The following is a 15551-nucleotide window of genomic DNA, read 5'->3' on the forward strand; positions in this document are numbered from 1 at the left end:
ATGATGATACACAGTGCACACAAAGCAATTAAAGGCCAGTTGGCCTGAGCTTTACACACACAAGCTTCCCTTGTCATTAGTGTAAGTGATTGAGGAACTGAACATGTTTAAAGGGATTTTAACTAGTTGTTCCTTTATGTCACTCCTTCCTCCGACTGCAGAAGACTGATTGGGAGGTGGCGGTCAAGAGCATTACCAAGAAGAACCTCTCCAAGTCCCAGATCCTGCTTGGCAAGGAAATCAAAATCCTCAAGGTGAGTAGTATGCTTAACCTAATTCCTTCTCACTTAACTTGGAAACGTATTTAAAGAATGAGTTGACATCGATCTTACATTAGTCATCATGTTTGACTGAAAGGCCTTGACTTATAAATCTAAATAGAAGCCAGTTGTCACGTCAAAGGTACAGTAGCATCACTAATGTACTTGTTTTCCAGGAACTTCAACATGAGAACATTGTGGCGCTTTATGATGTCCAGGTAAGTCCTTATCTTGTTTTCCATTGAAGTAAGGTAGAGCTCAGTTGATTGCAGGTATACCGAGTGTGTCTACTGTGTTAGCCTAGCGTCACTAATACAGCCGATTTGGCCTAGCGTCACTACTACAGCCGAGTTGGCCTAGCGTCACTACTACAGCCGAGTTGGCCTAGCGTCACTACTACAGCCGAGTTGGCCTAGCGTCACTACTACAGCCGAGTTGGCCTAGCGTCACTACTACAGCCGAGTTGGCCTAGCGTCACTACTACAGCCGAGTTGGCCTAGCGTCACTACTACAGCCGAGTTGGCCTAGCGTCACTACTACAGCCGAGTTGGCCTAGCGTCACTACTACAGCCGAGTTGGCCTTAGCGTCACTACTACAGCCGAGTTGGCCTTAGCGTCACTACTACAGCCGAGTTGGCCTTAGCGTCACTACTACAGCCGAGTTGGCCTTAGCGTCACTACTACAGCCGAGTTGGCCTAGCGTCACTACTACAGCCGAGTTGGCCTTAGCGTCACTACTACAGCCGAGTTGGCCTTAGCGTCACTACTACAGCCGAGTTGGCCTTAGCGTCACTACTACAGCCGAGTTGGCCTAGCGTCACTACTACTACAGCCGAGTTGGCCTAGCGTCACTACTACTACAGCCGAGTTGGCCTAGCGTCACTACTACTACAGCCGAGTTGGCCTAGCGTCACTACTACTACAGCCGAGTTGGCCTAGCGTCACTACTACTACAGCCGAGTTGGCCTAGCGTCACGAGTTGGCCTACGTCACTACTACTACAGCCGAGTTGGCCTAGCGTCACTACTACTACAGCCGAGTTGGCCTAGCGTCACTACTACTACAGCCGAGTTGGCCTAGCGTCACTACTACTACAGCCGAGTTGGCCTAGCGTCACTACTACTACAGCCGAGTTGGCCTAGCGTCACTACTACTACAGCCGAGTTGGCCTAGCGTCACTACTACTACAGCCGAGTTGGCCTAGCGTCACTACTACTACAGCCGAGTTGGCCTAGCGTCACTACTACTACAGCCGAGTTGGCCTAGCGTCACTACTACTACAGCCGAGTTGGCCTAGCGTCACTACTACTACAGCCGAGTTGGCCTAGCGTCACTACTACTACAGCCGAGTTGGCCTAGCGTCACTACTACTACAGCCGAGTTGGCCTAGCGTCACTACTACTACAGCCGAGTTGGCCTAGCGTCACTACTACTACAGCCGAGTTGGCCTAGCGTCACTACTACTACAGCCGAGTTGGCCTAGCGTCACTACTACTAGCCGAGTTGGCCTAGCGTCACTACTACTACAGCCGAGTTGGTCACTACTACTAGCGTGGCCAGCTCACTACTACAGCCGAGTTGGCCTAGCGTCACTACTACTACAGCCGAGTTGGCCTAGCGTCACTACTACTACAGCCGAGTTGGCCTAGCGTCACTACTACTACAGCCGAGTTGGCCTAGCGTCACTACTACTGCAGCCGAGTTGGCCTAGCGTCACTACTACGGCCGCCGAGTTGGCCTAGCGTCACTACTACGGCCGCCGAGTTGGCCTAGCGTCACTACTACTACAGCCGAGTTGGCCTAGCGTCACTACTACTACGGCCGCCGAGTTGGCCGAGCGTCACTAAAACTCGGAGGCTGCATACTGACTGAGCCTACAGTTCACTCAGGTGCTTTTTATACTGACCGGTCTTCGTTTCATCTAGCCATTCTCAACAACAGTGCTCAATTAGACCTAAATGGCTTGAAGAAAATGGTTTGAGTCATTATAACTAGCAAAATCGTACAGTGCAGGGCAATGCAGCAGCATACAGGCAGAACACTCTCGATCACAAGCTGACCAGTGAGCCAGACAAACACATTAGAATGGGTTGCCACCCTCCTGAGTAGACCTTTTCTGTGTTTATCCGGTCCATGTGGAGCTGACTGCATATGTCCAGAGCAGAAGTCTGTGTGTAAAGTCAGTGGTCATGATGTGTAAACCATTAACTCTGACGGATCACTGACTGGTGGGCCAAGGCTGTGACCACTGACTGACTGGTGGAGCCTGGGAGCTTCTCAGTCACATGACACCACATGACTGTCCATGGTTATACCAGCAGCATGCATTGTACGGCCCAACATCTCCCTGGTCGCCATCAGAACTCACCACCGACTGTCCTCAGTGATCTGTCCAGGGGCAGGGTGGTCCAAGGTGGGGGACAAAATGGCCGCCACCAAAGGTCAGGCGTTAGTCAAGCTCATCATGACCTTACTTCATGGTGACTAGTAAACCTGTAGCTTTGGGTCAGCATGGAAATCACTGAGAGCCTTCTGTTAAAGAACAGGGAACAGCCTTTGAAACTCCAGCTCAGCCCTGTGTGGGCTTCATTGTTCACTCCATGGTTAGCAGGTAGCGCTATGAGTCTCTCTGCATTCTCTAGCTATAAAAATACTTTCTGGTAGGGCTCCACCCAATTGGGAGAGATTGAAAGAATGGTATTAGAGAGAGCTACTGAAGTGATGATCAAGCAGCGCTGCCCACACGGTGAGGCACTTCCTGTGTTTATGTAAGCCTCCCACCGGGACCCTGCTCTACCCATCCGGCCCTCCTCCCTTCATCCCTCCGGCCACGCCCCTGATGTAATCACCACTTATAGAGTCAGACATTTCCGTTATGCTAATGTAGTGTGTGATGTAAAATGTGTTTGAAAAGTCCCTTGTCAATGCTGAACAGACTGGATGAGTGGAAGTAGGTTACATCCACTAATACAGGCACAAGATGCCGATTTATCTTTTCATACCCCTTATGATTAAGATTTGGATTGGGTGTCAGGGAATCTGATCCTAGATATGTGATTAGGGGGAGGGGCAACTTCTACCTGGAAGTGAATAGGATTGCCACAGAACACTCCCCATAACTGAAGACACTGGTTTGGGCTTTGTGTGTAGCTTGTCTTAGAGTCTGTCTCTCGCTCCCCCCTCTCCTCCCATTGGCAGGGCTGTACTCTCCCTGGGCCATCTCTCGCCTCTGCAGCTGTCGCCTTTGGCACACAGGCAGTGGGGCTTAGAGATGCCGTCTGAAATGAAAGAGAGAAAAGACTGCGGCTTCGGCGTTTAGAGGGAAACGAAGATAGTGTTGCAGTGTTAGAGATGGGTGTTAGGCCTCCAAGCGTCCTCTCTTTCTAGGCTTTCTTTTCACTCTCTTTCTATTGCACTCATTTCTCTTCTTTGTTTCTTCCCATGTTCTTTGTTTATTTAGTTGTCTCTCGCGCGCTCTCTGTGTCTCTCGCGCGCTCTCTGTGTCTCTCGCGCGCTCTCTGTGTCTCTCGCGCGCTCTCTGTGTCTCTCGCGCGCTCTCTGTGTCTCTCGCGCGCTCTCTGTGTCTCTCGCGCGCTCTCTGTGTCTCTCGCGCGCTCTCTGTGTCTCTCGCGCGCTCTCTGTCTCTCGCGCGCTCTCTGTGTCTCTCGCGCGCTCTCTGTGTCTCTCGCGCGCTCTCTGTGTCTCTCGCGCGCTCTCTGTGTCTCTCGCGCGCTCTCTGTGTCTCTCTCTGTGTCTTGCGCGCGCTCTCTGTGTCTCTCTCTGTGTCTGTCTGTGTCTCGCGCGCGCTCTCTGTGTCTCGCGCGCGCTCTCTGTGTCTCGCGCGCTCTCTGTGTGCTCTCTGTGTCTCGCGCGCTCTCTCTGTGTCTCGCGCGCTCTCTGTGTCTCGCGCGCTCTCTGTGTCTGCTCTCTGTCTCTCGCGCGCTCTCTGTGTCTCTCGCGCGCTCTCTGTGTCTCTCGCGCGCTCTCTGTGTCTCTCTCTGTGTCTTGCGCGCGCTCTCTGTGTCTCTCTCGCGCTCTCTGTGTCTCGCGCGCGCTCTCTGTGTCTCGCGCGCGCTCTCTGTGTCTCGCGCGCGCTCTCTGTGTCTCGCGCGCGCTCTCTGTGTCTCGCGCGCGCTCTCTGTGTCTCGCGCGCGCTCTCTGTGTCTCGCGCGCGCTCTCTGTGTCTCGCGCGCGCTCTCTGTGTCTCGCGCGCGCTCTCTGTGTCTCGCGCGCGCTCTCTGTGTCTCGCGCGCGCTCTCTGTGTCTCGCGCGCGCTCTCTGTGTCTCGCGCGCGCCCTCTGTGTCTCGCGCGCGCCCTCTGTGTCTCGCGCGCGCCCTCTGTGTCTCGCGCGCGCCCTCTGTGTCTCGCGCGCGCCCTCTGTGTCTCGCGCGCGCCCTCTGTGTCTCGCGCGCGCCCTCTGTGTCTCGCGCGCGCCCTCTGTGTCTCGCGCGCGCCCTCTGTGTCTCGCGCGCGCCCTCTGTGTCTCGCGCGCGCCCTCTGTGTCTCGCGCGCGCCCTCTGTGTCTCGCGCGCCCTCTGTGTCTCGCGCGCGCCCTCTGTGTCTCGCGCGCCCTCTGTGCGCGCTGTGTCTCTCTGTGTCTCGCGCGCGCGCGCGCGCCCTCTGTGTCTCGCGCGCCTCTGTGTCTCGCGCGCGCCCTCTGTGTCTCGCGCGCGCCCTCTGTGTCTCGCGCGCGCCCTCTGTGTCTCGCGCGCCCTCTGTGTCTCGCGCGCGCCCTCTGTGTCTCGCGCGCCCTCTGTGTCTCGCGCGCCCTCTGTGTCTCGCGCGCCCTCTGTGTCTGCCCTCTGTGTCTCGCGCGCCCCTCTGTGTCTCGCGCGCGCCCTCTGTGTCTCGCGCGCGCCCTCTGTGTCTCGCGCGCCCTCTGTGTCTCGCGCGCGCCCTCTGTGTCTCGCGCGCGCCCTCTGTGTCTCGCGCGCGCCCTCTGTGTCTCGCGCGCGCCCTCTGTGTCTCGCGCGCGCCCTCTGTGTCTCGCGCGCGCCCTCTGTGTCTCGCGCGCGCCCTCTGTGTCTCGCGCGCGCCCTCTGTGTCTCGCGCGCGCCCTCTGTGTCTCGCGCGCGCCCTCTGTGTCTCGCGCGCGCCCTCTTGTGTCTCGCGCGCGCCCTCTGTCTCATCAAATCAAAGTTTATTTGTCATGTGCTCTGAATACAACCGGTGTAGACCTTACGGTGAAATGCTTACTTACAGGCGCGAACCAATAGTGCAAAAAAGGTATTAGGTGAACAATAGGTAGGTAAAGAAACAACAGTAAAAAGACAGGCTATATACAGTAGCGACGCTACATACAGACACCGGTTCGTCAGGCTGATTGAGGTAGTATGTACAGTGGGGCAAAAAAGTATTTAGTCAGCCACCAATTGTGCAAGTTCTCCCACTTAAAAAGATGAGAGGCCTGTAATTTTCATCATAGGTACACTTCAACTATGACAGACAAAATGAGAAAAAAAATCAAGAAAATCACATTGTAGGATTTTTAATGAATTTATTTGCAAATTGTGGTGGAAAATAAGTATTGTGGTAGAACTTGCACAATTGGTGGCTGACTAAATACTCTTTTGCCCCACTGTACATCTAGATATGGTTAAAGTGACTATGCATATATGATGAACAGAGAGTAGCAGTAGCGTAAAAGAGGGGTTGGTGGGTGGGACACAATGCAGATAGCCTGGTTAGCCAATATGCGGGTGCACTGGTTGGTCGGCCCAATTGAGGTAGTATGAATGTATAATGAACGTATAATTAAAGTGACTATGCATATATGTTAACCAGAGAATAGCAGCAGTGTAAAAAGAGGGGTTGGGGGCACACATTGCAAATTGTCTGGGTAGCCATTTGATTTCCTGTTTAGGAGTCTTATGGCTTGGGGGTAAAAACTGTTGAGAAGCCTTTTTGTCCTAGACTTGGCAATCCGGTAGCGCTTGCCATGTGGTAGTAGAGAGAACAGTCTATGACTGGGGTGGCTGGGGTCTTTGACAATTTTTAGGGCCTTCCTCTGACACTGCGTGGTGTAGAGGTCCTGGATGGTAGGCAGCTTAGCCCAGTGATGTACTGGGCCGTAGTGCCTTGCGGTGATGTACTCTCGGTAGTGCCTTGCGGTCGGAGGCCGAGCAATTGCCGTACCAGATAGTTATGCAACCAGCTCTCGATGTTGCAGCTGTAGAACCTTTTGAGGATCTCAGGACCCATGCCAAATCTTCTTAGTTTCTTGAGGGGGAATAGGCTTTGTCGTGCCCTCTTCACGACTGTCTTGGTGTGTTTGCACCATTCTAGTTTGTTGCTGATGTGGACACCAAGGATCTTGAAGCTCTCAACCTGCTCCACTACAGCCCCGTCGATGAGAATGGGGGCGTGCTCGGTCCTCCTTTTCCTGTAGTCCACAATAATCTCCTTAGTTTTGGTTACGTTGAGGGATAGGTTGTTGTTCTGGCACCACCTGGCCAGGTCTCTGACTTCCCCCTATAGGCTGTCTCGTCATTGTCGGTGATCAGGCCTACCACTGTTGTCGTCTGCAAACATAATAATGGTGTTGGAGTCATGCCTGGCCATGCAGTCGTGGGTGAACCGTGAGTATAGGAGGGGACTGAGCACGCACCCCTGGGGAGCTCCAGTATTGAGGATCAGCGTGGCAGATGTGTTGCTACCTACCCTCACCACCTGGGGGCGGCCCTTCAGGAAGTCCAGGATCCAGTTGCAGAGGGAGGTGTTTAGTCCCAAGATCCTTAGATTAGTGATTAGCTTTGAGGCCACTATGGTGTTGAACGCTGAGCTGTAGTCAATGAATAGCATTCTCACATAAGTGTTCTTTTGTCCAGGTGGGAAAGGGCAGTGTGGAGTGCAATAAAAATTGCATCATCTGTGGATCTGTTTGGGCTCGTTCTGTCGCAGTCGCTCGCTCGTTCTGTTGCAGTCTCTAGCTCGCTCTCCGTCTCTCGCTCGATGTCGCCATTTAGAGTGTAGCTAATTATTGCACTGTTGTAGCTAAACCGTTGTGAAATATATTTTCAATATCTACAAGTAATGTATTTTTAGCTTTTTTGAAGATGTACAATACCAAAAGTAAAAGACATAAAAATGTAACTTAAGAATGGGAAGCATCAAAATGGCACACAAAACTGATCTACGGCTTCTTAGACTTTTTTAAAAATAGAATGACAGATCTACAACTCACAATTCTTTGTGAATTTGGTCGGGTCATCCAAAAAGTAACATATTGTAGCTTTAATGTTAGTAAGGCCTAGCGCAGGGGAAGGCAGCTTGATTCAGCTGCGGGCTGAACATAATTATAGTGATTTGTACACTGCAAATTGACCACAAACAACTAAGCCCAAAAGAGATTTTACCGTAAAATAACAATAATTTCATAACTTGATAATGATGACATATTCAGTGAGGAGAACAAGTATTTGATACACTGCCGATTTTGCAGGTTTTCCTACTTACAAAGCATGTAGAGGTCTGTAATTTTTTATCATAGGTACACTTAAACTGTGAGAGACGGAATCTAAAACAAAAATCCAGAAAATCACATTGTATGATTTCTAAGTAATGAATTTGCATTTTATTGCATGGCATAAGTATTTGATACATTAGAAAAGCAGAACTTAATTTTTGGTACAGAAACCTTTGCAATTACAGAGATCCTACGTTTCCTGTAGTTCTTGACAAGGTTTGCACACACTGCAGCAGGGATTTTGGCCCACTCCTCCATACAGACCTTCTCCAGATCCGTCAGGTTTCTGGGCTGTCTTGAGCAGGGGAACCTTGTGTGTGCTGCAGGATTTTAATCCATGACGGCGTAGTGTGTTACTAATGGGTTTCTTTGAGACTGTGGTCCTAGCTCTCTTCAGGTCATTGACCAGGTCCTGCCGTGTAGTTCTGGGCTGATCCCTCACCTTCCTCATGATCATTGATGCCCCACGAGGTGAGATCTTGCATGGAGCCCCAGACCGAGGGTGATTGACCGTCATCTTGAACTTCTTCCATTTTCTAATAATTGCGCCAACAGTTGTTGCCTTCACACCAAGCTGCTTGCCTATTGTCCTGTAGCCCATCCCAGGCTTGTGCAGGTCTTTTATCACTGATGTCCTTATACATCTCTCTGATCTTGGCCATTGTGGAGAGGTTGGAGTCTGTTTGATTGAGTGTGTGGACCGGTGTCTTTTATACAGGTAACGAGTTCAAACAGATGCAGTTAGTACAGGTAATGAGTGGAGAACAGGAAGGCTTCTTAAAGAAAAACTAACAGGTCTGTTGAGGTGGCACCACCTCAGTTGAGGTGGAGGGCGTCTGGTGGTTATTGATGCCACAACGCTGAAATGCCAATTAAGAAAGTGTGGTCTGTTTACAGTCGACGGTCATTAGCTGAGGGTAGGAGCACTGTCGCTGGGTGTTTGTAGGAGTGTGAGGTGGTGCCTCGTTAGAGAACGCTGCTGGGGCACATTGACCTTTCAAAGGCCCGCTGCACTGTGAGGGCTCCTTTAGATCTCAATGCGGGCAAAACATAAAGCCTAGCCTACAGACACACATCACAGATGTTGTGATATCAGTCATTCATATGTAGTATACAGTACACACTCTGAGGGCTATACATGGAGACTTCCACTCACATGCTGACCCCACCACCCGCGTCGTGTTCGCAAGCGTTGCAAAATAAATAAAAACATACACTACCGTTCAAAAGTTTGGGGTCACTTGGAAATGTCCTTGTTTTTGAAAGAAAAGCACACAAAAATTGTCCATTAAAATAACACCAAACTGATCCGAAATACAGTGAAGACTTTGTTAATGTTGTAAATGACTATTGTAGCTGGAAACGGCAGATTTTTTATGGAATATCTACATAGGCGTACAGAGGCCCATTATCAGCAACCATCACTCCTGTGTTCCAACGGTACGTTGTGTTAGCTAATCCAAGTTTATAATTTTTAAAGGCTAATTGATCATTAGAAAACCCTTTTGCAATTATGTTAGCACAGCTGAAAACTGTTATGCTGATAGAAGAAGCAATAAAACTGCCATTTAGACTGGTTGAGTTTCTGGAGCATCAGCATTTGTGGGTTCGATTACGGGCTCAAAATGTCCAGAAACAAAGAACTTTGTTTTGAAACTCATCAGTCTATTCTTGTTCTGAGAAAGGAAGGCTATTCCATGTGAGAAATTGCCAAGAAACTGAAGATCTCGTACAATGCTGTATACTACTCCCTTCACCTAACAGTGCAAACTGGCCCTAACCAGAATAGAAAGAGGAGTTGGAGGCCCTGGTGCACAACTGAGAAAGAGGACAAGTACATTAGAGTGTCTAGTTTGAGAAACAGACACCTCACAAGTCCTCAACTGGCAGCTTCATTAAATAGTACCCGCAAAACACCAGTCTCAAAGTCAACAGTGAAGAGGCAACTCCGGGATGCTGGCATTCTAGATAGGGGACAGAGGACCTTATTCTTTGCAACTCTGTCTGTGTTTTTCCCATCTTAATCTTTACTATTTATTGGACAGTCTGAGATATGGCTTTTTCTTTGCAACTCTGCCTAGAAGGTCAGCATCCCGGAGTTGCCTCTTCACTGTTGACGCCTCTTACGCCTCTTTCTATTCTGGTTAGGGCCAGTTTGCACTATTCTGTGAAGGGAGTAATACACAGTGTTGTACAAGATGTGGTTTTCTTTAAAAAACATGGACATTTCCAAGTGACCCCAAACTTTTGAACAGTAGTGTACATGTTATTCAATTATTGCACCCACACTGCTCGCGCGCGCCAACGAGCGTCTGCGTTGCCAAGTGCTAAAATTGAAGTCAGTTCTATTTGTGACACAGAATGCGATGCAAGTCCTGCTTCTCCCATCTCCTCGTTGGATTTTTAGAAGCATATACCCACGTGCAATCTCTTCATTGGTTATACCCACATGTGACTGAAAGATGACCCGAGGTCGGTTGTGGTAATACACCTTATTAAGAAAGCTAGTTGCCAATCGCCATATAAAGTCCAAAGAAGAAAAAACCTGGAAGGAGGAGAGATGACTAGAAACGATTCGGTTGACCACTGTGGGTTAATTGTCGAAGTAGAGGACCTTGGGCTTTTCAGGTAAAATAACAAATCAGTGTTTATATCCCAGGAAAAATTAGCTAGTAACAGCAAGCTAGCTAGCTAAATAGGACAAATTAGCTAGTAACAGCAAGCTAGCTAGCTAAATTGCCATACATGTTTAATGCTTTTGTACCTGTCCCCAAATCAATATAATTGGGTCAGCGTTTGTTTTGATATTTCAACCTGTGTGTCGTGATCGCGTTTGGTGTGGGGGACAAACTCGATTTGCACACAATGGCGCACGCGGATGGACGGTTTGGGTATGGTGTCATGCACACACAGAATGCACACTCAAACTAATGTGTCTGTCATGGCTCAACACACACACACACAGCAATCACTAGAACATACACACTCACAACTATTATATCAATCATGCATACACACGTGCTCTCATACGATCACATTGTGGCTATTCCAGGTCTGTGAATGTGGTCTCTAACCAAGTTTCACACATTTTCTTGGTGAGCACGTGTGTGTGAGAGAGATTTCTGACTTTCTACCTCCTGCACATATTTCAAGTCGCTGTGGAAACCAAACCAAAGACTCAATATACAGTGTATTCAGACCCCTCAACTTTTTCCACATTTTGTTGTATTACAGCTTTGTTTGGGCGGTATGCGAATTGGAGTGAGTCTAGGGTTTCTGGGACAACCATCTGCAGCACTCCAGCAATCAGGCCTTTATGGTAGAGTGGCCTGACGGAAGCCACACCTCAGTGAAAGGCACATGACAGCCTGCTTGAAGTTTGCGAAAAGGCATCTAATGGACTCTCAGACCATGAGAAACAAAATTCTCTGGTCTGATGAAACCAAGATTGAAGTCATTTGAAGGAAAGATACAGATCGAAGGAAAGATAAAACAGAGCAAAGTAGAGAGGTCATTGATGAAAACCTGAGCACTCGGGACCTCAGACTTGGGCGACTGTTCATCTTCCAACAGGACAACGACCCTAAGCACACTGCCAAAACAATGCAGGAGTGGCTTCGGAACAAGTCGCTGAACGCCCTTGTGTCCCTGCCAGAGCCTGAGCTTGAGCCCGATCTAACGTCTCTGGAGAGAACTGAAAATAGGTGTGCAGCAACACTCCCCATCCAACATGACAGAGCTTGAGAGGATCTGCAGAGAAGAATAGGATAACGTGTGTGCCAAGCTTTTATCGTCATACCAAGGGGGCGTTAGAGCACTCATTACGCATTTGGGTCCCAAGGTTTTTATATGACCAATCATATCGAGTGGTTCCAATGACGAATTTGACGCTAGCCACCCGTCCCTGTTGATTTTCTTCAGCAAAGATGGCTGACAAAACATTACGGTAAGTAGTTATAACTTCATGACGAGTCAATCAAAAATGTACAATTGGAGGAATATGTTAGTTAATGAAGAGACAAAAGATTTGTACCTTGTCAGCTCGGGGATTTGAACTTACAACCTTCCAGTTACTAGTCCAATACTTTAACCACTAGGCTACCCTGCCGCCCCAATATACAGAAATACACCTATGCAAATCTAACTCCCTTCATCATCGGCAGGGTAGCCTAGTGGTTAGAGCGCTGGACGAGTAACCGGAAGGTTGCGAGTTCAAACCCCCGAGCTGACAAGGTACAAATCTGTCGTTCTGCCCCTGAACAGGCAGTTAACCCACTGTTCCTAGGCCGTCATTGAAAATAAGAATTTGTTCTTAACTGACTTGCCTGGTAAAATAAAATAAAAATAAAATTAATCTGAGGACACAGGATAGGTGTAGTATCTTAATGAGATACTTAATTTCAACCAGTGGAGAATGTGAAACGCTTTATTGAAAGTTCATTATCCAGGTGTTATAAATACATAATACATTCATTATAAATACAAGAAAGAGGTGGGGAGAGAGGTAAAACAGAGGAGCAGGGAAGACAGCATATGATTAATGAATTAGTGCCACCCTAATATTCTCTCAGTTCATCACAATTACATAGTGTCTCTAGCGGTGTCTTCTAACCAGCCTTGGACTCCCAGTCGGCCCGTAGATTATCTTAAGAGCGGGTGAGGCGGCGCTGACGGGATTTCCTCGGGTCTTCCTCTCTCACATCAAAACACCTACAGATGGATAGAGAGCGCATGATTTAGCTTAGTTTTTTAAAATTCTAACACTGTCAGTCATCAGGAGGTGAAATGCAAAACTGACCTTGGATCATTAACTCTGTAATACAAATAGAGGTTTAGTAGTCCCAATCTAAAGCATCTCTTTAATAATACTTCCTGTATAATATAAGTATAATATCCCTTACAAAACAATCATAACATTGGATAGATGGATGCATGTGTAGCATGTGACAATAGCAGGATAGCATCAGAAATGAATACATAAATACCATTTGAAGCTTGATGGTGACTTGATCATTTGAATCGGCTGTGTAGTGCCAAGGCACAAACAAACGTTTTGAGTCCCCAGCACCAGGACTGAAAACCCCTGCTCTTCATTGGGACCTCTTAATCTGCAGACAGGCTTTCACAGCTCTCTGTATCTGAGGACAGAAAAGCTCACAAGAAATAGACTACACACAAGTACCCGCTCTATGCAGAATAGCCTCCCCTCTCACTTTGACAGCTGGGCCTGCTATCCTTTCACCCTCCTCCAAAAAATACAAAATGTTTGCCATTATCAAGAGTGGCACTGGGGCTAAAACAATATCCTATATAGTGTGGGAGGACTGCACCTGAAAAGGTTGGAGACTCAATACTAATCGAAGAGCATGCATGTATATGTCCTGACCAAAAGATGAGTCGTTGGTAGGGTTCACTTGACGTTGGAGCACAGCAAGATTCTCAGTAGACAGGGAGCATGGGATGTCAGGAACAATGACCCATTGTCAGTGTTTCCAGATGATCTTCCTGCTAAAGCAGGTCCTCCACCTGCTGAATCTGGAATGCTCAAAATAAACAAATCTGTATTAGTGATGATATAAATGTGGCATCAACGGGCTTGATAGTCCAGTGAAAATGGCTAAGTGTTTGTGATGTAAATCTGAAAATTAGCAGCTGACATCTTAAGCATTTTTAAATTAATGCATGTGAGACAGGTTCCATGTAAGAGGAAGAGCGAAAAAGAACACAGAACAGTTTACTTACCTCTGGTTATGGACACTTTTGCCAACAATAAGGCTTCTCCGGCCTGTTCCTCAAACAGTGAACATCTGGCAATATCCACATTTTCGAACCCTTGATCAGCTCGCACTCTGAAAGTAAAGAAAATGGCTTATTCTTTTGTAGATATTAAAACAATAACTGAGATATGAACGTTCAATCTAAAGCAGCAGATGTCATTTACAGGATATGTCAACACAGCACAGTCAGCTTAACACCAGACTGGTATTGTGGTTGTTCATTGGGTGATGGGAAATATGCATACAAATAATATACTTACAGTTGAAGTCGGAAGTTTACATATACTTATGTTGGAGTCATTAAAACTTGTTTTTCAACCACTCCACAAATTTCTTGTTAACAAAGAATAGTTTTGGCAAGTCGGTTAGGACATTACTTTGTGCATGACACGTAATTTTTCCAACAAATGTTTACAGACAGATTACTTCACTTATAATTCACTGGATCACAATTCCAGTGGGTCAGAAGTTTACATGCACTAAATTCACTGTGCATTTAAACAGCTTGGAAAATTCCATAAAATTATGTCATCGCTTTAGAAGTTCTGATAGGCTTATTGACATCGTTTGAGTCAATTTGAGGTGTGCCAGTGGATGTATTTCAAGGCCTACCTTCAAACCTAGTGCCTCTTTGCTTGAAATCATAGAAAAATCCAAAGATATCAGCCAAGACCTCAGATAAAAAATTGTAGACCTCCACAAGTCTGGTTCATCCTTGGGAGCAATTTCCAAATGCCTGAAGGTACTACATTCATCTGTACAAACAATAGTATGCAAGTATAAACACCATGGGACCACACAGCCATCATACCGCTCAGGAAGGAGACTCGTTCTGTCTCCTAGAGATGAACGTACTGTGGTGTGAAAAATGCAAATCAATCCCAGAACAACAGCAAAGAACCTTGTGAAGATGCTGGAGGAAACCGGTACATAAGTGTCTATATCCACAGTAAAACGAGTCCTATACAGACATAACCTGAAAGGCCGCTCAGCAAGGAAGAAGCCACTGCTCCAAAACGGCCATAAAAATGCCAGACTACAGTTTGCAACTGCACATGGGGACAAAGATCATAGTTTTTTGGAGTAATGTTCTCTGGTCTGTTGAAACAAAAATAGAACTGTTTGGCCATAATAACCATTGTTATGTTTGGAGGATAAAGTGGGAGGCTTGCAAACCAAAGAACACCATCCCAACCGTGAAGCACGGGGGTGGCAGCATCATGTTGTGGGGGTGCTTTGCTGCAGGAGAGACTGGTGCACTTCACAAAATAGATGGCATCATGAGGATAGAAAATGATGTGGATATATTGAAGCAACATCTCAAGACATCAGTCAGACATCAGTCAGGAAGTTAAAGCTTGGTCCCAGTTAAAGCTTGGTGGCAAAATGGCTTAAGGACAACAAAGTCAAGGTATTGGAGTGGCCATCACAAAGCCCTGACCTCAATCCAATAGAACATTTGTGAGCAGAACTGAAAAAGCGTGCGCGAGCAAGGAGGCTTTACAAACCTGACTCAATTACACCAGCTCTGTCAGGAGGAATGGGCCAAAATTCACCCACAACTTATTGTGGGAAGCTTGTGGAAGGCCACCCAAAACGTTTGACCCAAATTAAACAATTTTAAAGGCAATGCTACCAAGTACAATTTGAGTGCATGTATACTTCTGACCCTCTGGGAATGTGATGAAAGAAATAAAAGCTGAAATAAATCATTCTTTCTACTATTATTCTGACATTTCACATTCTTAAAATAAAGTGGTTATCCTAACTGGATAATTGCCCATTGCTCTGAGACTTCCTTTGACCGTTCTAAAGCCCGCATGGGGCACCATCTACACGCTGCAGAGACTCCCTAACTCTTGGCCATTGTACCCGATGGCCCATTACTTGGAGACTTCCTTTGACCATTCTAAAGCCTGCATGGGGCACCATCTACACGCTGCAGAGACTCCCTAACTCTTGGCCATTGTACCCGATGGCCCATTGCTTGGAGACATCCTTTGACCATTCTAAAGCATGCATGGGGCATCCTTGCCTTAATTATTGGC

The 15551-nt window shown here is 47.6% G+C and overlaps 1 protein-coding gene and 1 long non-coding RNA gene across 3 annotated transcripts in view; one reads left to right on the plus strand and one right to left on the minus strand.

Annotated features, from left to right (window-relative positions):
* The window catches only part of LOC118395899 (serine/threonine-protein kinase ULK2-like), a 71626-nt gene that overhangs the window by 7061 nt on the left and 49014 nt on the right, over positions 1 to 15551 (plus strand). For both annotated transcript variants that reach the window (XM_035790090.2, XM_035790011.2), the window contains exons 2-3: positions 162 to 254; positions 437 to 478. In XM_035790090.2, coding sequence (XP_035645983.1) covers positions 162 to 254; positions 437 to 478 — 135 coding nt within the window. The remainder of the gene's footprint in view (positions 1 to 161; positions 255 to 436; positions 479 to 15551) is intronic.
* LOC118396094 (uncharacterized) overlaps positions 11859 to 15551 on the minus strand; it is a 40231-nt gene continuing 36538 nt past the window's right edge. Inside the window, exons 2-4 of the long non-coding RNA XR_004828131.2 lie at positions 13469 to 13575; positions 12712 to 13261; positions 11859 to 12436 (exon numbers count right to left, since the gene is read on the minus strand). This is a non-coding gene — a long non-coding RNA (uncharacterized LOC118396094). The remainder of the gene's footprint in view (positions 12437 to 12711; positions 13262 to 13468; positions 13576 to 15551) is intronic.

Source organism: Oncorhynchus keta, chromosome 1 (genome assembly GCF_023373465.1).
Source record: "Oncorhynchus keta strain PuntledgeMale-10-30-2019 chromosome 1, Oket_V2, whole genome shotgun sequence".
Lineage (NCBI taxonomy): Eukaryota > Metazoa > Chordata > Actinopteri > Salmoniformes > Salmonidae > Oncorhynchus > Oncorhynchus keta.